Source organism: Danaus plexippus, chromosome 17 (assembly GCF_018135715.1).
Source record: "Danaus plexippus chromosome 17, MEX_DaPlex, whole genome shotgun sequence".
Taxonomy (NCBI): Eukaryota; Metazoa; Arthropoda; class Insecta; order Lepidoptera; family Nymphalidae; genus Danaus; species Danaus plexippus.
The window spans coordinates 4,090,431-4,111,587 of record NC_083548.1 but is presented as its reverse complement, the minus strand read 5'-3'; the positions used below and the strand labels follow the sequence as shown (position 1 = coordinate 4,111,587).

The following is a 21,157-nucleotide window of genomic DNA, read 5'->3' as shown; positions in this document are numbered from 1 at the left end:
ATTTAGTTAAAATAAAAAAGCTATCGACGAAAAGGTGTTTATCACCCTGTTTCTTCTTTGTTATATGTTATTTTATAAAAAAAACATATTAGCCCTCTATGAATAATTTTTATTGTGTAAATCTGTATATGAAGTGAAATACAAAAGTTGTGTATCATAACTCAAACCCCGTTGAAAACAACAAACTTTCCGTTATTGACTACACATAGCAGGGAAAACCTATGCAGCGTCTATAATTTCCTTGTTTGTATTTTCTATTCGCTGCATAGTTTGCTCAGATAACAACTACAATATAATATATAAAAGGAAAATAATCGTGCACTTACAATATACAGTACTAAGAATGGCTCCATTCAAAAGCATTCTGATTCTTCTGACGATGGTGAGATACCTGTATATATTTTTATATAACTTTTAAATAAGTATAAAGGATTCGTGTTATTATTTCCTTAACATTTTAATAATATTGAGCTAATACTTAAATAAAAAGAAGAAAATATAAAATGAAAATTCGTCTACACCAATGACAGATGGCACCTTCATCCCGATATGACGGTCAAATATATAGAATGCTTAATTGACTGACTCGAGTCAGCCCATGATAACTTACAGCCACTGAAATACGATACTCTAAAAGTTGTACGTTCGAGTTCTGCTCTTGTCATCAACTTAACTTTCCACCATTTCTTATATTAATTTTAACTTGTGTATCAAGAAATAAATAATAATAATAACATAGTCGTGAGCATTCTCAGATGTATAGTGATACTTAAAACTGAAGTTGGGAGTTTAATAATCTTGTGTTATTGTATTTTACATATAAAATAAAAGTTAAAAATAAATTTCTCGCAACCATAAATAGTTTATTGTACGTAGGAGGACAATAACATTTGCATTGATTCAATTTAAATTTCAATATCATGTTATTGATATTACATTTTCCTTTAACAAATCAAAATGTATGGACTACTTTTAGACTTTAATATTTTTCAGAGTTGTTTGTTGATCGTAAGCTACGGTCAGGTCAGTCAAGGAGGTTCTCATATTGACCAAGGCAAACCTCACGTCTCCCAGGGCGGATCTCATGAAGACCAAGGCAGAGTCCGTCGTCAAGCGATTCAAGATCCCACAAAACAAAAACTAAACGAAGATGCTATCAATACCAAAAATTGGACCACATGTGACTTTGGAGTTACTCCGACAATTTCATGCTATAATTGTAACACACGACTTATTTGTAAACCAATTGGAGGTCTTTTAAAAGCATGTAATGATCCAATGAGACCTTTCTGCAATTCAGGCATATGTTCATCCACACCTACAGCGAATTGTTTTTAAAAATTAGGTCTGGCCGTAAACGTTCTTATAAATCTTTTTCTTTTAAATATACTAATGCATGAAATAAAGTTACTAACTAGCTAAAACCGGAGCTGTTCTTTCAAAATCATTCCAATATACTACACTCCTATCTGACTTGTGAAAGTACCACTCAACGAAAGAATGCAATTAGGACCCAGTCTGTAGAGCACAATAAATGTTACGATTCAATGAAAATTCCTGCTTTGAAAAGTTATGTCGATAGTCCAACGACCCTTCTCAGCCTATACTTGAAATAAAACTTATAATTGTTATTAGTGTCCTGAAGTATTCTGAAAATGTATGAAAATCTCGCAATATTAGTTGTAGACTCTTATGTAATAAAATTTAACTTAGGTTTAATTTGAACATACTATTATATTTTACTAGTTAAATAAAATGGATTATAAAAATTGAGATTCACTGTTTTTTTTAATATTTCAGCGCCAGTGAGTAAATAAACTTAAATTGCTATACTTACCGGCTTTTTAGAAAATAAATATATGAGATTAGTTAATAAATGAAACTAAAATTTTAATAAAAGATAATTGCCAAAAACTTTAACATATAAATGGTATTACCAAATGATGTATTATATATATATATATAGCTACACGAAGTGGTAGTTATAAACCTTAAAAACAAATTCTAATACTGCGACAAGGATTCCAATTATTCAATCTGAAACAATTCAATTTTTCCTGAACTATTCAAATTTTCAACGAAACTACAAGGTGACTTTTAGTCATACAACTAACAGCCAGCTACTGGCATGGCATAATGTAATAAAATCTTTATACGACGTACTGACAACACTTCAACGTATTCACATTGAAATAATTTTCACGGAAACTCTCCACGTCGGCATGTCTTCTACTATTACATTGTATTGTTATTTATATATGAAAATAGCTTTTATGTTATGTTCACGCCCGAGTTTTATTGTTCGCTTTTGGTTCGTTCACGGCCACAGATGTGATAAGCAAGCGGTTCTTTTATTAATCATAGCTATTATGTAAAAGCTAATAGTTATCTTTTGGTAGTTTTATTTTTAAACTTATTTGCAAAAGATGGTGTTGTCTGAAATCGGATAAATTGATTTAAATGAATGAAAAAAAAAATCAATTATAATAATCACATTTCATAATTTTTATTTTAGGAAATTTATTTACATATTTTAATTCGTAAATTTACTTTAAACACACAATTCTTTTCCGCTTTAATTCCTTTTTCGGACACAATTACCTTAAACGAATTAATTTAATTGACAAATTCTTTCTTTAATCTTATAATCGACCATTCTAAACAAGCATAATTTGTTCAACATAAAGGCGATACAAAACAGAAATGTGGTTTTGGAAAAAAAAAACAAAATTTTAACTGACAACTCAATTCGAGAAAGACAGTGGAAACATTTGTGGATTACTTATCAATAATGTTTTTTATATTAAATAAACTACAATCATTAAAATATTCACAATAAAGCAATTATAGTGTCTGTTAAAACGATATTACCTAAAAAGTCACAGTCCAATGAATGACACAACAATAAAAGTAGATTAAAACGAAATAGAGATTACCGGATAAATATAAAAATGTAGTATCCAATATACCAATAAGAACTGACCGGAAAATTTTATATAATATCCAATACCCTACCACTTATATTAAGTTTGATAAAGAGACATCATTACTTTATATCAAATTTCGCTAGAAGACTTTGATGAAAGTGAAGAGTTCTTCACATTTTTAATATTATCTTTCGGTTATTTTAAATTATTATTTAGGGTTGTGAATTGAAAACTATTAAAACCATGTTCAAGATAATTTAAAAACTTACCAAGTTAAAGTCATTTGCGATAACTATGGACAGACTACATACACAGTATGCAGTCTTGAAAATAGCTATTTGCTTAATTATAGACATTCTTTTACGTTTATAAAAAAAATATTCATCTCATTTATTTATTATAAATAAATACATTTAATAAATATTTCGAAATTTTTATCGAATAATAATGTTTATTAAATATCTTAGAAGTCTTTTATTCTCTTCAATATTACTATTTAATTTCATTCAAGTTACATATACGGTATATTGTATATTGTTAGTAAGGCTTATAACTATGTTAATAAGCTACTTTACAAAGGACAATTCACAAATCTATGTGAAGATATCTTGGCCCTATTATGTGATACAATAAATAATAAATTGTGTACGTACACTCCACAGTATATAAACTGAAACAAGGTTAGAATTTCGTTATTTTATATCAAACCAAGGGTAAAGTGAAACCAACAAAACTCTCATTTAATACTGAAAATTTGAAAAATGTTCGCTAATAGTATAATTTTCTTTCTCCTCGTGACGATCGTAAGTTTTTTAAACACTTCTATAAATATTTATGATATACTTTTGCCCGTTTATTATACAGGCCCTTGTTAATAATGAAATTCTTAGCTATTTAAATTGTTACAAAAATTCTATAATATACAGGCAGCTGTTTACACTACTTTCCCTGGATATGACGGACCGAACGAGAGGTTTTTTTTCAACAGAATATCATCGTGTGACTATACTGAAACGGTTAGTATTCATTGATTAATTTTATTATTGCAACATAGACTTTATAGCAACTGTTTATTTCAGCCCGGAGCTAGGTGCCTGGATTGCGTGACAGCTTCACTCTGTCTCTCAAATAATATGAGCATCGTACGTCCATGCCGTGGTTTCATGCCATACTGCAACAATGGGAGATGCTCGTTCATGGTTCCCACCAACTGCACCATTGGTTGATCGTCAACATTGAAAAAAAAAATTTTTAAAAGTCTCCTTGTTATCAATTCGGGATATGGTTTTAATTAGCAATACATATATTTTTGGGATCAATTAATAAATGTTTATTGTCATCTACTAAGTATATTTCTGACTTAAACCCAAATTTGCTTTGGATTTTTTATAATTACGTGACCATCCTGCTCCTCTATTTCCTCCCAATCTTTTCAACATAGATTATTTTACAAATATCATTGTAAGGTTATATTTTAATCGTACAATGACAACCAAATTTCCAAATGAGTATTAATAATATAACTTCGTACCGCAGAAGGATTTTTTGGTGAAAATAATACTACGAAATATGCATTTATTATATAATGAGGTCCGCGTAGTAAATCCGAATAACAATAGTTGCATTTATTATAGTTTATTTAGAAATATTCTGTAAGTTTTCTTGCACTTGTGTAATATAAAAAAAAATATTTGTTGTTTACATAAATTCCTTCATAAGTGTTAACTAAATATTCCTGATAATAACTTTCCAATAGATTTATTTTTTCTCGAACTTGATCAATACAATTTAAAATAAAAAAAATTCGTCTGGAATAAAAAGCACATTAAAAGAATTGCAGAATAAAACCTAGCAAAATTTTATTCTTAAAAGTATCTCTCACAGTATTTCTAGACAAGAATCATGAAGAAATTTTTGTATAAAAACATTTTTAGTACCGCTTCAAGTACCGAGACTCTGCCTGCGAAAAATAATTGCATTTTGTTTTCTGTTTCACAGTGGTTCAATTCAATTAGCTTCATTACCTTTATTAAATAAATTTCCATTTATTCAATATTTGTTCAACATTTTATTTATTATAGTAACATAAAATATACAATTTAGTCTAAAATAATGAAATAAATATGTAGGTGTAATTGTTTTGTAATAATAAAGTTGTATTCGGGTTAAATGCATCCAAATGAATTATTATAATCGAAGTTTATTTTATATAAATCTTAATTTATATGTGAAAATTTACAAATCTCTATAAAAATAAATATGTTTTATTTAAAAACTCATAAAAATTTTTAGCAGTTATGACTTATTAATAAAACACTGAAATTAAATTGTTTTATGTTTGTTTCAATTATCATCGCTGTACTTTATTAAGTTGCAAAATGAGAGCATCAAGAAAATTTCATTAAATTCCACTCTTATTTTCTGGATTTTATCAGTCCGAAAATTTTCACAGTATATTCTGTCTAATTACTCACATTGTTCCGAAAACCATGAAACTGAATTGTATAATTTATGACTTAAGCGTCCTCATGATTGGATTACAAACGTTACATTAAATTTAACAATTTTTAATACCATTACAAAAATACATGTGAAGAAATAAATGAATTTTAACAAAACAATACTTTGGTATACAAAAATAATTTGGTAATAGATAACATATACATATGTGAGTGTGAAAATATTGGCCCTGTACCTTATTAACTGAACTTTTTAAATATTTTAATCTACACCGATTAAGTACTACAAGAAATATCTTGAAAAAACAAATTATGCTGTAACTTAACACTATTCTTCTCGGTAACATTCCATCTTATTTTAAATAAAAAGCACTTATTTTCGAATATTTAACATATTTCAAATTAAAACTCTATAATAACTTTGTTCATTGCTTACTTATGACAATACCTTTTTTATGTAATTCAATATAAACGTAAAATATTTTCATATTCCTAGTTCTTATATTGGTCACTTAATGTGTAACTTATTAGATATCTTTATTGTTACTACACACACAGCTGTTATTCATTACGTACCAAAATTTATCGATGGTAGAAATAGTGACCTACTTAGATTTCTTCACAAACGAATCCTTTTTCTTTCAATATCCAGTTTCTATATATAAATATGATATTTAAGAAAAAATCATCTATCAGCTCAAACGTTTGTTAATACCGGTGGAAAATATCCCAACCTGTTGACTTATTCACTTCATATCCTTTTCTCAAAAACTCACGATCTCGACATGGTGATCGGTATTGTTTCTTGGTCTGTTGTGTTTGATACATGAAAATAGCTTTTCTTCTACATTATCACGCGCTTCGCTTTTGTTTTCATACGTAATATGTGTATGGTGTTCCATATAATAAAGAAAAACCTAATCTTTGATTACACATACGTACCTATATTAGAAATTTATTCACCTTTTAAATTATACAGACCTATAAATAAAAGATATAATTTTTTCTTCTATGAATTAAACCCATCGCTATAAAATAATTGCTATTGTTCTCAAGTATGGGTGTCATAATTGCGTGATATTTCTTACATCTTGAAAAATGGAAAAAAAGATACGCTAAAGGAAAAATAGTAATGCTGTAGAAGCAGGTTATCCTATTCAGAAGCCCTAAGAAAGATTTCAGAATAAAACATTACTTAATGCATTTTGTATCAACAAAAATATTATTTCCTTAAGTTTTAAATTTTATTGAGAACACGGAGAGTAAAAACTGAATGAAAAAATATTTCCTGTAATATTAACATATTTGGAACCGAATTTGTAATTTGACTTTATGCAAATAAAATATAAATTTAATTATATTTGCAATTTTTAAAAAAACATATTGAATTATCTTTAAGTTTAGTCTCAAAAAAAAAGTAAAAGTATCAAAAACAGGAAATTATTAGTTAATTTTAAACATTATGTTATCTATCCAGTTACATAATTTATTTCGTTTTTAAAATATTATTTAATTTTACGTATTAGTCGAATTTAGAGCCAATTTCTTTGTAGCCGGTTAAAAACTCATAACTATCTGTAGCGCCTTAGTTTATGTACAATAACCTTTAGTTAGACCGCTTTTATATAATTCTCTTAGTACATAAAACAATTCACAATAAGGTAGACGTCATATTTCTATTAAGATACTTTAGTATATAATCTTGAAGACATGATCGTATATCATTCCACCATCTCGAATCATCAAACGAAGAGTACAATTCCACCAATTCCTGCAACCTTTTAAAAATGGCTCTGGCAAAATTAGCTTTCGTCTTCCTTACGGCGCTGGTATAATTATTTTTATAAATTTAAATAATTTTATTTTTATAACATAGATTATAATGTCTTAAACAATATTTTTATATTATAAACTTGCAGATAGCTGTTAACTTAATCTTTGCCGAAGAAGAAGAATTCTCTCAATTCGAAGGGCAACGTTTTGCTCGTTCCGCAGAGGAATCAGAAGACTCCCAAGGAAGATTTCTCAACAGATTTACTTCATGTAACTATACTGAAACGGTATGTTATAGGAGAGAGCGTTACTGTTAAGCGTAAGTTTATAGTTGATATTAATAAGTCAAACATATTTTTCAGCCTGGATCCACTTGCCGAGGGTGCTTCACGGCTGTCCGTTGTCTTCCATCAAACGTCGGCATAATTCGCTCTTGCCGTGGTTTCTTACCTTATTGCAATAATGGCAGGTGCTCTTTCAGTGCAGCCGCGAATTGCTCGAGCTCCGGTTAAAGTTACATTTATAGGCAGGTATTAATAATATCTTAATAATTAGATTAAACATGTGAGCAAATTATCATGTATATAGTAGTATTACTTACAAAATTTATTCGTATTTTTCTTCGTCTGGTCCATTATATAAATAAAACATAGATGGTCGATTAGATAATAAACATTACTTTTTTATTTGTGCCAAAGATTCTGATAATCGTTTTGTTTTTTCAGTTTCCACAACCGTATCACGAATTATGTAACGCGGCTTAGTGTTTCATTGTTTAAATAAATGTTTATTGCTACTAAATTATATTTATTTTTTATCACTACTCTTAATGCATTTTATTTATAATGACAATATTTGTTTTAATTTGTGGAGGAATTGTTTGACAGAAAAAGGTTTTTTTCCTATATTCATTGTGCGCGGAAATTTCCGTAAGTTTTAGAAGAAAGAATAGTCAATTTGTGATTTAATTTTGACTAAATCTTAAGTAGTCATAGATGTCATAGTTACTTTCATGGTGATTTTTTTTCTATATTTAATTTACTACTATAAACAACTACTGCAAGACCGGGTCACTACTTATCAACTTTAAAAGGATATATGAAAGAATACTACAGTATAAATGTCTCAAAATCTTTATTTAATATGATCACGGAAAGTTGCTTTTATTGTCGAAGTTATTCGCAAACAGGAATCTTAAATAACAAGTTAATTTGCCTACTACAATATTTAATAAAATATATATTACGTTTTTATATTATTTATTTGTCAAACACAGCTAATTCTAGTCAGAAAAGAGACCATGCCGCAATACGCAAGATGGTAGACATTAGAACTCTTTAATAATTTGGAATTTATTTTTATAATATTTTATCTCGTTTCATGATAGAAGACTAATCTCAAATTTTTATATCATTAATAGGTACACATAATTTGCGATTGACAACAATGCCTAATATATTTTATTTTAAAATCTAAAATGACATCATAAAAGAGTTTGGTTACAATTTGTCATTTAATATTTATAGTATGAATTATCCTAACTGCTAGCCTTTTATTTTGGCGTAACGCAGTTCTATATACCTTAAATAGATTATAACATCAATATAAGTACACCAAGTGTTATTGTCTGAGTTAAAAGCATCAAAAGGTTCCCGCTTTCTGAATTAAAATATTATATAATTTAAAAATATAATTTTTCTTTGCCCTACAACGAAGCCGTTCTCAAACGGATGAGTCCAAAAAGTTTAATCCTGAAAATACTAAAATTTCAATCAATAATCTTGGTTTAAGGTTATCAAAGGATTAACACTTATAGAATTGACTGATGAAATTTAGTATCCCCAGGTTGACATGATTTGGCTCATTATAAGCCGCGTGACTTTGAGCCACCCGACTTACAGCCGCATAGCTACTGATTTTTACGACGGCTAGGAAGACTGCTGTTGCGGTACGACTTCCTCAATAGAATATTATCCACAGCGGGAAGAAGCAAATATCTCTTGTCTGAAGCGTGGTATGGAACTTTGAGAGACCTAAAATAATAGAACTTCGGGTTTTCCTTTATCTGCCAGGGGTCCTTCGGGGTGTTGGAATAAGAAAGGGACAAAGGAGATTGTGGTAAAGGGGTATTAGGTATTTCGTTGCTCAACGAACGGTGGAGGTACCTTCCGGTCGGGTGCGAGTTAGCAGGTATTGGCGGCGACGGTAGGTTGGAGTCGTCTGAATCGATGGCTGCGTCAACTTCGGAATCAGCGATATATTGCCTGATAAAAACGTCATTATAAGTCCTACATTTTTATAACTGTTTTCATCGTATATATACAATGTTATGTCTTACCTAATCCCGAAATTCTCGTCAGCGGAATGCTTCCTACAAATAAAAATTAATTTAAAAATAAGTCCAGACTTTGTATGGTAACACGAAACACTCCTCATAGTAAAATTTGTAGTTTACAATTTTTGTCTATTGAATAAATATTTGACAACACATGCTTGGTATAAGTTTTAATAATTTTGACGACTTTCATAATCAGGTTTTTAATATTTTTTTCTACACATGTAACTAAACACCGATTCTAACATCAATTAACGTGTGCATATCTAACATTTAACATGCCTCTAAGTTGTGCATTGCTGGTTTTTGAAAACGTCTTCAAGCGTCAAAGCACACCCTATCTACTATTCATGGACGACAGTTATTTTTTGAAAAATTCTTTTCAGAAACCTGTATAATTCTTGACTAGGTAAAAGCAGTCTAGCTCTTCCAGACCTACTGTAGCGGCCACCCGAAAACCTAAATGAAGGCAATAAACCTAACCGAGCCAATGAGCCAATATGACGCTTTACGAATTTTTCACGCTTTACATCGAGATCATCTTCATCTGTAACAGACGCAAATTCCGAAAAAATAGTAATAAATAAAAAATTACTTTTTAGTTAGTTATATAATTTTTCTACATACCAACTGATCTTTTATCATCGTTGTCGTTCTCGTAATCTTCTGGTAGGGAAATATCATTACGATCAAGGACATCGGGCAGAGAAAATATGGATCTTTTATTTCTCGTGTTTCCATTGGTTTCAATGTAAATTGGTCTATAAAGTCCATGTGCTGGCATCCCAACAGCACCGCGCTTAAGATACCAGTTACCATCGTAATCCATTTTAGTATTTAATGAATCAGGAAAAAATCCAACATCACTACGTTTAAAAACCTGTGAGAGTGGCGGCAGCATTTCAGGATTTATAGATTGTTGGAAATCATACACTTCATTGAAATCAAGTGGCCCGTCTATTTCAGTTAATGGCGGTACAGGGTTTTGGTAAAATGGAAAATAATATTCATCACCCATAATTTCATCCCTTTTGTGAATTAAGCCATTTCGTGCAAGTGCAGCAATATTGCGTTTCTCATTCGACTGGCTGTATTGACCTCGTCCGAAACGGTAACCATCTCTTGCAAGTGATTGTACGTTTCTTTTCATTGCCGAATAGCTCCGAAGCCGCGCAATTGAAGCCAGGTTCCTTTTCTCTTGCACTTCTTCATCGTCTTGCTCCTGTTTGTCAGTTTCGTCGTAAGGCGATCTAAACGTTGGGAGCTGTCCATTTTTAGCCAGCGTTGAAATACTTCTTTTAATACCAGATGTCATACTCTTAAGATAGCCATCTCTAGCTAGAGCTGCGATATTTCTTCGTGGAAATGTAGGCCAAGTATTCTTGGATGCATCAGAAGGTAAACCCACGACCTTTTAAAAAATAAAATATATTTTTTAAACGTCTCTAAAATATTTTATACCATTTCTTTCCTATACATGTAAATTATCTTACCTGTTCTACATAGAGACAGTAGACCAAAGCCAATGTTATAAGTGTAAATAACCATCTACTATGGTTTTTATTATTTATGCGGCTTCCGCGCTTCATCTAAAATATATAAGAGATTTTCTTATTACTATACAAATTCTTAATTGGATATTTTTTTATTTACTATGTTGGTCATATAATCAATAATATATACGATCTGGTGCTGTAAACTTATTTACAGTTGCATAAAATTCCTGATATTATACTCGAAAATCGGCATGAAACTTTTAAATGTTTCAATGTAGTTACGTTTTAAGGAATTACCTATAACTCTATATATTTAGGGGGAAAATAATTTTATTGCACACTGAAGTAACTATAGAAATGAACAATAAAGCTTGATTAAACGTCTACATTACACGAGGAAATTAAATTTTCTCTGCGCTTAAAATTTAATTTTGTCGTAATGAAGTCTGTTTTACACGTTCCGCATTTATGAAAATCATATTAGTCGACATTAGACTAGTGCATATATGGAACAAATATTAGAATTTTCCGTGCCTTTACTTATAAAACATTTGCAAATAAATGTATGCGATAAAAGAGAGAATTATAGTAAACAGAAAATTTAATTTTTATTGTTCCTGACTTAATCAATGTAATTATTTTTTGTTCCTTAAACTTTAGGTTTAAAGAATTCTGACATAAAAATATAATCAATTGAGGTAAAACAAATAATTCGAATATATATTTCTTTGATGAAGTATTAACTAAACCTTATAAATTTGGAATGGAAAGTAAAAATAAACATTTTATTTCAAATTTAAAAAATATAATATTATTTTCAAGTAAATTTTACTACACTACGAAAGATACTTTAAATCTTGTTTATTTTCTGTTTAAAGTATAGAGTCTACATATTTTAGCGTTTTCAAAAGAAAAAGATTTACACATAATTATTTTTCTGATGAACTTATAAGAAATTATCTTTTATTAAGATGACTTTTTACAAAGAAAGTGTTTCGTGAATTTATAATAATGATAACGGAATATTTACAATTTTTTGTTAAAATTTTCTTAATATTTTTCCATCCAAACCTAGTTTCAATCAATTTTAACATGGCATCTTATTTTCAAAATCACTTCAAAATAATTTCCCCATACGAATGACAATCCTTTCATACTTCCAAAATATATTTACCCAAGTAAGAAACGACCGGTGAAATAATAGATGTACTTTAATAAATAAAAATATGGAATAAGTAACTTTATACTTACTCTAACAAGTATAATCCACTTCCACACACTACAAAACTTTTTATTCTATAATTTTTAGTGGTTGAAACTCAATCGTCTTGGCGGGAATGTAGCTAATTCCCGAGTACAGAGGTTTTATACCCTATCCGTAACATTTAGTGCGCAAGCGTGTACGGAGGCTCACCCATGAAAAATCGAACACAGTACAATTTCATCTTCAATGTCATACAATTAAGAACTATCATTGACAGTATACAATTTGGAGGAATGTACACGGGGTGGAGTTTTCCAGGTACTAGGTGCATATTGCACTTAAATTGATGAGCTCTTATTTTCCAGGGTCTATTTAAATTAAAAGCAAAACGGTATTGCTTTATAAGGTCATGTTATGTGAAACGCTTCGTTTTGTAAATCAATAAGTCCTTTTATTTTTAGATAGAATCCAGGGTTATATAAATATTTAAAAATATATTTGAATTGTCTATTCTTATATGTATTTCATATACATATATATATATTAAAACATTTTTGGCCTTATATTTATTATTTTAAATTCTAAAGCATACACTAGATCGTATACTATCTATAGAAAAAATTGTAGTTATATTTAAACTTTTGTTGAACGAGTTTCTTCTTATTTTTCTATTGTACGTTTGTACTAATGTATACAATTCTATGTGATAATTAAGTAATATTTTAAAATATATTTTTGATTTAAAACTCCGTATAACTAAACATACCTAATTCTGCAATTGCAGAATATTTTTTGTTGAATAAAATTATTTCTATTTTTAACGATTTTTGTAAATGAAACTAAAATATTTATTTATTTTCCTAGGCCTTGGTAACGGTGGATGAGTAAATAATGTATCTGTGGAAATATATACGATGAAGGAATATCATAAATCACTACTAATTTGACGCTGTGGGTATATAAAAGTTAAGTGAGATATTCATATTACATATTAACTTATTTGAAATTTAAAATTTGCATCAGAAATTTACTTATTTAGACGAATTGAAGGAGAAATATTTTTTTAGAGGTTAAGTTTGAGGCAAAAGTCGTACCTTAACATCCACAAATTGAGGATGTATTATTATATAATAATCTCTAAAATCTCTTTAAAATAAATAATCGCATTTAATACGGATATGAAATCTTAATTTATAATGCTATAATTTATCTTCTATTGATTTCCATTGCCATATCTACTATTATTATAAAATAAAAATGCGATTTTAATACAAATAAAATTAAATAATATTCTTTTTATTTCCGTTTAATTCTTACGATCCTTAAGAAACTTACACTTCTACTATTAAAGGAAACTATAAGATAAACTTTATTTTCCACAAAACTAGTAGGTATGTACTTAAACGTTGATGTTTATCTTTTATTCATGACTGAGAGCCATCGCTAGCCGGACCCGGGTGTTAGAGTGTGGCAATAACAGGTATATTATATAGGCATTGAAGCATCTTTAATACAATTTTGTTATATGTTGTAGACTTGCATGTTTATGTTGTCATAATTCATTTTCTATACTAGCCATGTTAAATTCTGTATTTGATCTTCCCTTGTGCTCACAGCACCGTGTTGTAGCGGAGTTAGAAACATCACAGATTATATTATATATATGAACATTATTTTTTAATTCTGTGTAACAGAAACCTACTAGATGGAAATACTTTCCGGATTAACGATTTGGATTTATAAAATTGCAAATAAGGATACTAATTTTATTTTAATTTAATGATCAATATTATAACAATAAACGAGTTGTAAAAAATAAATAGGATTTCGGACCATTTACTGTATTGACTGAAATATTAAGCAGCCTTGAATTATTTTACTGGTCATTATTATATAGTATTATTTTATTTCCATGTTTTCCTTATCTATCACTTTATTTTCTTACAAATAAAAATTCTTCATCAAAATTCTCTCCATTTTATCCAGGAACCGAGATTAACTTAATACCATATTCTTCCACAGATTATATTTTATATCACTTGCAGTGAGAGCTCGAACGTTGACTGTATAATTTGATGCAAAGGGATCACTTAGACTTATATTTCAAGTAATACGAGCCTTTCAACATTAAATTATGTGATAAAATACTTGCAGATAAATTTAATATTACGAGATTTAATATTACGAGATATTATATTAGAAAGTCTAAAAAAATAAAAAAACTATTTATTTAATATGAAGAAATGAATAAAAATTTAAATAAAAACAATCTTTTCTTTAAATTATGCTTTATTACATATTACAATAAAAAAAAGTTTAGACACAAACACTGGACGGACTTGTGAGATAAATACACTTTCACTTAAGTGTATGTTAAAAAAAATACCAGCAAAACTTACGCTTGCTTGTACTTAAATTTAAAAAAAAAACAACTTATTCTAATTATAGAACTATGGAAGAATCATTTCGATTCATTTAAGTTATTGAATATAAAATATAATCAAAATTATTACAACTATTATAATTACTATTACATTTCATTGCAGAAAAATGTCATCACAAAATAAAAATCTACACTGATTTTGGTATATATTATTAAATGTTTTAGAATCGTTGAAATACTCGCACTTAAAAATTTATATCTGAGGACGTGAAGGTTGAAAAGTCATCAAACTGAGCTTTGTGTTGCCATGTTCGTTAATTAATATACTAACTAAAAGATTGTGTCGGATCAACATTGTAAAAACTCTCCTTCACTATCACAACACTTCATTCATCAACAGAAATTCGATAACATTTCTTTTTTTTAAACTCAGAGAGACAAAAATATTGACATAAAGGTATACTAATAATAAAAAATTGAAGTACGTTTCTTTCATTAAAATAACCGCTTTTTTTCTAAATTAATACATTTAGTACCTACACACGATAAATATATCTACCGAGACAATTTCTCATACAATTTTTCATTGTTTGTTTGTCTCTGATAATATTTGAAACATCTGAATGCAGATTGCGGAAATAAAAGGAAATTCTAACTTCAGACTACCATTGTTATTATTTTTTTTAATAATGTTAATGAACAAAATGAAAAAAAAAACAGATTTGCCGTACAAACAAAGTCGCGGGCACAGCTAATATATGATAAATTTACGTCTAATACATGATATACAAGATTTTTGATTATCATAATTTTACCAGGAGCCATTTTCATTAAGTTTACCTTAAACTTAAAAAAAAATACCTTCCACTCAATTATTTGAGCCTGTATATGTAAATATATGTAAAATATATTGTAACAATTTTGTTAACTTAGTTGTATACACTTATTAAAAACTTAGTAAGAGTGAAATTAATAAATTAAACAGTAAACCCAATCTTTGAACACCTCAATATATAAAACCCCTCCTTACATTCGTCTCGACTTATAAGCTAGTTTCAAACTGTCCTGTTTTCAAATCACTCAGTTTACTTTCAACCAAATCAAGATCGTTAATTCTCTCCAGAGTGTTGATTTCTGACGGCGTGTCATTCGACACTCCCAAATCTCCGACATCGTCGACACTAATGTCCCAAACGCGGTCAAATTTCACACTACTCTTATTACCTAAATAACAAGACTTCTCTATGAAAACTGTCGAATTAAAACTCCTTTTCGATGCCGTTATGTTGCACATTAAATCGTTTATTTGGTTTAGAACATCTGAAAAGATATAATTATATTACTATGATTAAAATAGTAATTAATCACTAAATAATATTTATTATTTCTGTAAAAGAAGCTATTTTCCAAAGTCTACCCAAATTATTGGCTTATAACAGTAACCTCACAACATTCAACATGTAATTGATATTAATAAACAAAATATAATTTTAATTAAATGAATTCCAAATTCAAAACTATAAAAATAATGCTATAGTTTTTTTTTATTATATAACAAGACATAGATTTACACCAGTAAATCCTGATGGTACAAATTATCACATTCAATAAATATGGTTATAATAAATCAGGATTTCGTTTAAATTAAAAATAAATATGAAAATAGTATAAAAAGTGTTTTGCTGTTTTAAATATGGCTTTCACCCGTACAAAAAAGTGCACAGTATATTCTGCCAATGTGATGCAGAAAAAAATAAAAAAATAATCACCTGTAATTTGCAAGCTAGTGTCCTCAATCATACTCTCCCTTTCCGAAAAAGTTTTTTCCGTATCATTCCATTTCTGTTCTAAATCTATAGGCACAACCTTATTGAGTACAGCCTTTCTTAAAGACCGTGTTTTTAAAGGTGTCTGATATAGTATAGAAGCTTCTCGATTGATTTTTATATCAGATATATTGCATATTTGGTCCAATTGTACTGAGAAACTCAATTCATTATTCGTTCTAGCCTTCATATGTTTTGTTAGAACAGCTAAGGGAAATTTTCCTGTGGAAGATCTCAAATTTGTTCTTGCAAATATACTTCTTGTCATATTGTTGATTTTTTTCGGTGATGTAACGTAAGTATTTCCGTTCAGACATATGGTCTGAGTGATGTTTTTCATTTCCGGTTCATCGTAAAATTCGTTTTCTGACGGATTCAGTATATTATTTATTGTTTTAACTAGTTTGTAGAGCAGTTTCAGTCTCTTTACAAGCTGTTTAAATGAAGCATTTTTGTTTTGGGCCTTTTTTACGTTGTACTTATGATCGCCCGCTTGAGATAGTAAGTTGTTCACGATTTTGCATTCCATTTGAACTGCAATATATATCAAGATATAAATTAAAAGATCTTAGAACTTTTTTACAAGAATTCCCATAATACCTTTTTAGTTTTCCTCTCAAACAACCGTTCAAATAAATTTAGTTTTGAAATTCCATATTATAGTTTCATGACGATGTATGAATATTTATTTCTCTTTCACATAAAAAAATCACGGATTTTGAAGAAACTTTGCAGTAATATAGACTGGATGTCAGAATAAGATATAGGCTATAATTTATTCCGGAAGTACGTGTATTTCGGGCAGAATCTCGATATTAGTTTCATTTTGCATGAAGTAATGTGACACAGCCGATAGATGTCGCTAACAATGGTCGCTAACATATCTAAACACGAAGCTAAATTCTAAAGTCCACGTGGACGAAGTCACGGGTAAAAACTAGTAATTGGTATCATTATAATGTCCATATAAATGATTTATACTATATAACATTCATAACTCTTTGTTTTGTCTAATATATGTATTATTTATAATAATTGATACCTTTATTCAAATCTCTTAATAAAGGCGTCAAAAGTTCGTGAGATCTCAATGCATCCGGTTCAAACTGTTCATATACTTTGAAGAACTCATATACTACACAACCCATGTTGATCACTGTACAGGTCCTTGTATTATTATATGCACTATCCTTAGTTATTTCCTGAATTTTCTGATGCATCATTTGCTTAACTTTCTGAAAAATATATTTAATTCTAAAACAAATTTCCAAAAAAGTAATGATAACTTTAATACTCTATTGAATACATATAAACTCCTTGGTGTGTCAATCACTAATATTCTAATATACCTAACACATAATATCATTGCCCACTTTATTACAGTATTGCTAGAGTAAAAAGTTGTTATATTTTTAGATCAAAACCGTCGATCGATATATTTTTAGATCGAAGCTCACTCAGACCGATCCCTACATTAGCTTACATTATACAATAACACTTAAATTTACAGAACATAACCCATAATCAAGTAACAATGTAACAACATCAGAGTGCTAAAATGAAATTACGTTTCATATTATATGCTCACATCTGCAAAAGCTGCGGGGTCGACAATTAAAAATATCCCATCCCTTATTTGTTTGACCTCTTGATTCCAAATATCAATTAGTATTGACGAGTGCGGACTTTTTGATGACGTCATCACAGCTGGCACTAAATGAGGGTCCAAAGCTTCTAGACTCGCAAGTCCACTTCGTAGAGATAGTATTCCTGAAATTTATTAAAATATTTATTTGTTTATATAACAAAATATATATTATTTAGCTTCCGATTCCAAGAAAACATATAAATTTACTGTGAATTACAAAAACTGAATTTGTGATACAGTACTTTAACTAAGTAAAGCTTTAATTATGATGGCAGGTATTTGATAATCTAATTATTTTAAAAAACTAATTTTCCTCCTGATACATTTATGTATAAGTAAAAATAAACTATGGTTGTGACATAATTCAGTTATATTTTAGACAAAGTGTCACATATTTTTAAGACTACAAATAATTCACAGATGCAATTTGTTTGAGAAAAGTTAAATGTTCGATACTAGCTTATGAAACGACTATAATAAGAGAGAAATTTATAAAATACTTAAATATTATGATAATCTAAGACGCGAGTGTTCGTTTAAATAAAACTAATGTTTTCAAACTTACTACGCCTTTTTTATTATATCCGTGATCAAATTGCTGCTATTTAACCGAAACGTCGCGGGTATGTTGTTTAAAATAATAAGAAAAGTGTAATTATTCTGAAAACACTAGTTTTATTTAAAGATTTAAATATTATAAAATTCTCACTTCTCTGATCCGAGGAGCACGACATAGCAAACGATCCAATGTTCAACAGTCTTTCATTGTGCAAATCAAATTCCTTTATAATCTTACAATTATCCACAGCATTACCATTTTTAGAACATATACATGTTCCTGAACCGACATCAAAATGCTCTTGTAACATATCCGTTGGTGACACACTTTGACTAAAACAATGAACGACTAATGCCAGCAATGCTGTGTTTGTGTTTGTTTCCAATACATACAAAACATCCTTAAAAACATCAATCAGTACATTAATGTTGAATGGATTTATTGGTAACTTAAGTGTTTCGGGTGTGGCCTTGACAGCATTTAGATCTCCGTCAATAAGATAACTCAGAAGCGCATTTGTTTCCCTCATTACCTAAAAATATATGATTTATTCAATTCAATAAGAAATATGCATTTATATAAAACTTACATCTACTCAATATGTACAGAACAACAGAAGAATAGTAAATAAATATATAGTCCAACCTTGTAAATTTTAAGTATAATATAAAGATATATATACCTTTTACACTAAAACATGTTAGAATCATTTGAATAAGTATTGCGAAAAAAAGAAAAAATCATTAACTATGAATATAAGCAATATATGAAAATAAATTACACATTAATAAAAGAAAATTTAGAAAAGGGTTACATAATAAAAACATAAATTTTAAAAATAAAATTTTCATGCCATGTTATAAGCCATCACATATTTATTATGCAGCATAAGAAATCTTTATTACAAAAAGAATTACAGCTGAGCAAAGAATACAAATAAAAATAAAGAAAGTACAATAATATATATATATATATAGAATATTTACCACTTGGCAGTGAGCTTTAACCACAGGTTGGTCGTCAGGCAAACAGTATTTGCAGAGAGTTAGTGCCGACAACAAAAGTTCATCTATAGATGTGTGAAGACTCAACACACATTCAACAATCTGTAATACAAAAATCATAATTTTAATTATATTAGTGTCATAGATCATAAATATCATTAAATAGGTGAAAAATAATTTATTGATGAATAAAATTATTCCTAACTTATAAAACTACTGATAGAATACCATATAAAATTTCAGAATTATTTTATGTTGATAATAATTTAACAATAACAAAAGAACATAATTGTTTATATCATAAAAAAAATTATATATATTGTTAGAGGATTAGGTATGTCTTTCAGATCATGAGTAATTATACTAACACATATGTAACATGATTTATATACAAAATTAAAACTAACTTCATTCTTCCATTTCCTGTATTGTTCTTCGTCATCCTTGACATCCGTTCGATAGACAATGTTAGACAATTTGTTGAGGACCTCAAATGTTTGATCAATCCAATTTACAAAATACATTGTTATAGCAATTATAGGGTTATCGGGGTCAATTGCATCACTAGGTGTGTTTAAAAATTCTTCAATTGACAATAATTTATTATAACACCATGTCAGTCTTTCCAATGTACAGTTACGACTTTCCTAAGAGAAGAATATAATTAAAAATATATAATGAAAACCATAAATAGTTATCTAATTTATAAACTATTATATATTATATACCATAAATTGTGTTAAAAGATTTTTTAAATGTTTTAAATAAAGTCTCTAAATACACATTCTGTAAAATTTTTAATAACAAAGCATACCTGGAGATAAAGTTTTTTGTTATTTTCCAATTTCACAACATGTATCAATGTCACAACAGACTTCTTTATTTGATCTAAACACAAAGTGTAAACATTGCTTATTTGAACTGCATATTCTTCAGGCAATGCATATGCATCAGATGTATTGTTATTTAATTTATTACCGATTCGTTTTATTAACGGATATATATGAAGAAGGAGGAGTTCCTGAAACAATTATCAAAATAAAATGATTGACTTACGAACATAAATGAATTATCTTTATCCTTTAACTCTACCACAATAAACTTTATTGCTCTTGAAGAATCTTTCGGAATTTTCATAAAATCGACGTCTGTTATAAAATCATGTTCTTTCATTTTGTAGTTTTATAATATATTTAACATAAATTCTAAATGGAAAATTAAACACGAAGAATTAAAAAAATATGTAAAAAATTTAAAAAATAACGATCTTTAAATGACATTTAACAATTGACGTTAACATTTTTCCCGACGAACAGAATACTTTTTTTAATTTAATTAATCATAAATATAAATAAAGAATTAAGTCGTGGTATTTCTTAACACTAATTACTCCTCACATATCGTTAATATATAACCTCATCGTAAAATATTTTTCTCTTTTTGAATCCTGCCAAAAATATTATGTTATACTATTTCATAAACTGAGGGAGTTCGTGAAAAAGGTAACTGAGGTATGTTGTTACTTAAATGTACAAAGATATAT

At 28.5% G+C, this 21,157-nt stretch overlaps 4 protein-coding genes across 5 annotated transcripts; 2 read left to right on the top strand and 2 right to left on the bottom strand.

Annotated features, from left to right (window-relative positions):
- The first annotated feature begins 275 nt into the window (after positions 1 to 275).
- LOC116771263 (uncharacterized) lies at positions 276 to 1,424 on the top strand. Its single transcript, XM_032663069.2, has 2 exons — positions 276 to 382; positions 994 to 1,424. The coding sequence occupies exons 1-2, from the start codon at positions 344 to 346 to the stop codon at positions 1,336 to 1,338; spliced, it is 384 nt and encodes a 127-aa protein (XP_032518960.2). The 5' UTR covers positions 276 to 343; the 3' UTR covers positions 1,339 to 1,424.
- Positions 1,425 to 7,100: 5,676 nt separating this feature from the next.
- On the top strand, positions 7,101 to 7,982 carry LOC116778648 (uncharacterized). Of its 2 annotated transcripts, none has more exons than XM_032672662.2 (4): positions 7,101 to 7,215; positions 7,306 to 7,446; positions 7,522 to 7,685; positions 7,885 to 7,982. In XM_032672662.2, exons 1-3 carry the CDS (start codon positions 7,174 to 7,176, stop codon positions 7,669 to 7,671), a joined length of 333 nt encoding a protein of 110 aa, XP_032528553.2. In that variant the 5' UTR covers positions 7,101 to 7,173; the 3' UTR covers positions 7,672 to 7,685; positions 7,885 to 7,982. The 2 variants fall into 2 exon arrangements, with proteins under 2 accessions (XP_032528553.2, XP_032528554.2); XM_032672663.2 differs by having other exon boundaries at positions 7,522 to 7,689.
- Positions 7,871 to 12,319, bottom strand: LOC116771274 (neuropeptide-like precursor 1). Its single transcript, XM_032663086.2, has 6 exons — positions 12,242 to 12,319; positions 10,988 to 11,083; positions 10,122 to 10,905; positions 9,885 to 10,041; positions 9,498 to 9,530; positions 7,871 to 9,423 (listed from the first exon to the last, which is right to left on the bottom strand). The coding sequence occupies exons 2-6, from the start codon at positions 11,081 to 11,083 to the stop codon at positions 9,069 to 9,071; spliced, it is 1,425 nt and encodes a 474-aa protein (XP_032518977.2). The 5' UTR covers positions 12,242 to 12,319; the 3' UTR covers positions 7,871 to 9,068.
- A 2,146-nt stretch (positions 12,320 to 14,465) lies between these two features.
- Positions 14,466 to 20,875, bottom strand: LOC116771257 (uncharacterized). The gene is made up of 9 exons (XM_032663061.2): positions 20,707 to 20,875; positions 20,429 to 20,635; positions 20,022 to 20,261; positions 19,597 to 19,716; positions 18,761 to 19,142; positions 17,992 to 18,173; positions 17,446 to 17,638; positions 16,347 to 16,937; positions 14,466 to 15,897 (listed from the first exon to the last, which is right to left on the bottom strand). The coding sequence occupies exons 1-9, from the start codon at positions 20,785 to 20,787 to the stop codon at positions 15,620 to 15,622; spliced, it is 2,274 nt and encodes a 757-aa protein (XP_032518952.2). The 5' UTR covers positions 20,788 to 20,875; the 3' UTR covers positions 14,466 to 15,619.
- Positions 20,876 to 21,157: the final 282 nt, after the last annotated feature.

What these genes read in the sequence shown, in the direction of transcription:
- LOC116771263 (XM_032663069.2), top strand. Translation starts at nt 344, where the DNA reads ATGGCTCCATTCAAAAGCATTCTGATTCTTCTGACGATG. An exon ending in TTCTGATTCTTCTGACGATG is followed by an intron (nt 383 to 993) that starts GTGAGATACCTG and finishes AATATTTTTCAG; the next exon opens with AGTTGTTTGTTGATCGTAAG.
- LOC116778648 (XM_032672662.2), top strand. Translation starts at nt 7,174, where the DNA reads ATGGCTCTGGCAAAATTAGCTTTCGTCTTCCTTACGGCGCTG. An exon ending in TCGTCTTCCTTACGGCGCTG is followed by an intron (nt 7,216 to 7,305) that starts GTATAATTATTT and finishes ATAAACTTGCAG; the next exon opens with ATAGCTGTTAACTTAATCTT. An exon ending in CATGTAACTATACTGAAACG is followed by an intron (nt 7,447 to 7,521) that starts GTATGTTATAGG and finishes CATATTTTTCAG; the next exon opens with CCTGGATCCACTTGCCGAGG.
- LOC116771274 (XM_032663086.2), bottom strand. Translation starts at nt 11,083, where the DNA reads ATGAAGCGCGGAAGCCGCATAAATAATAAAAACCATAGTAGATGGTTA. An exon ending in ACTGTCTCTATGTAGAACAG is followed by an intron (nt 10,906 to 10,987) that starts GTAAGATAATTT and finishes ATTTTTTAAAAG; the next exon opens with GTCGTGGGTTTACCTTCTGA. An exon ending in CCTAGTCAAGAATTATACAG is followed by an intron (nt 9,531 to 9,884) that starts GTTTCTGAAAAG and finishes TTTTATTTGTAG; the next exon opens with GAAGCATTCCGCTGACGAGA.
- LOC116771257 (XM_032663061.2), bottom strand. Translation starts at nt 20,787, where the DNA reads ATGAAAGAACATGATTTTATAACAGACGTCGATTTTATGAAAATTCCG. An exon ending in ACCCCGCAGCTTTTGCAGAT is followed by an intron (nt 17,639 to 17,991) that starts GTGAGCATATAA and finishes TATATTTTTCAG; the next exon opens with AAAGTTAAGCAAATGATGCA. An exon ending in ATTAAGAGATTTGAATAAAG is followed by an intron (nt 16,938 to 17,445) that starts GTATCAATTATT and finishes TATATATTGCAG; the next exon opens with TTCAAATGGAATGCAAAATC.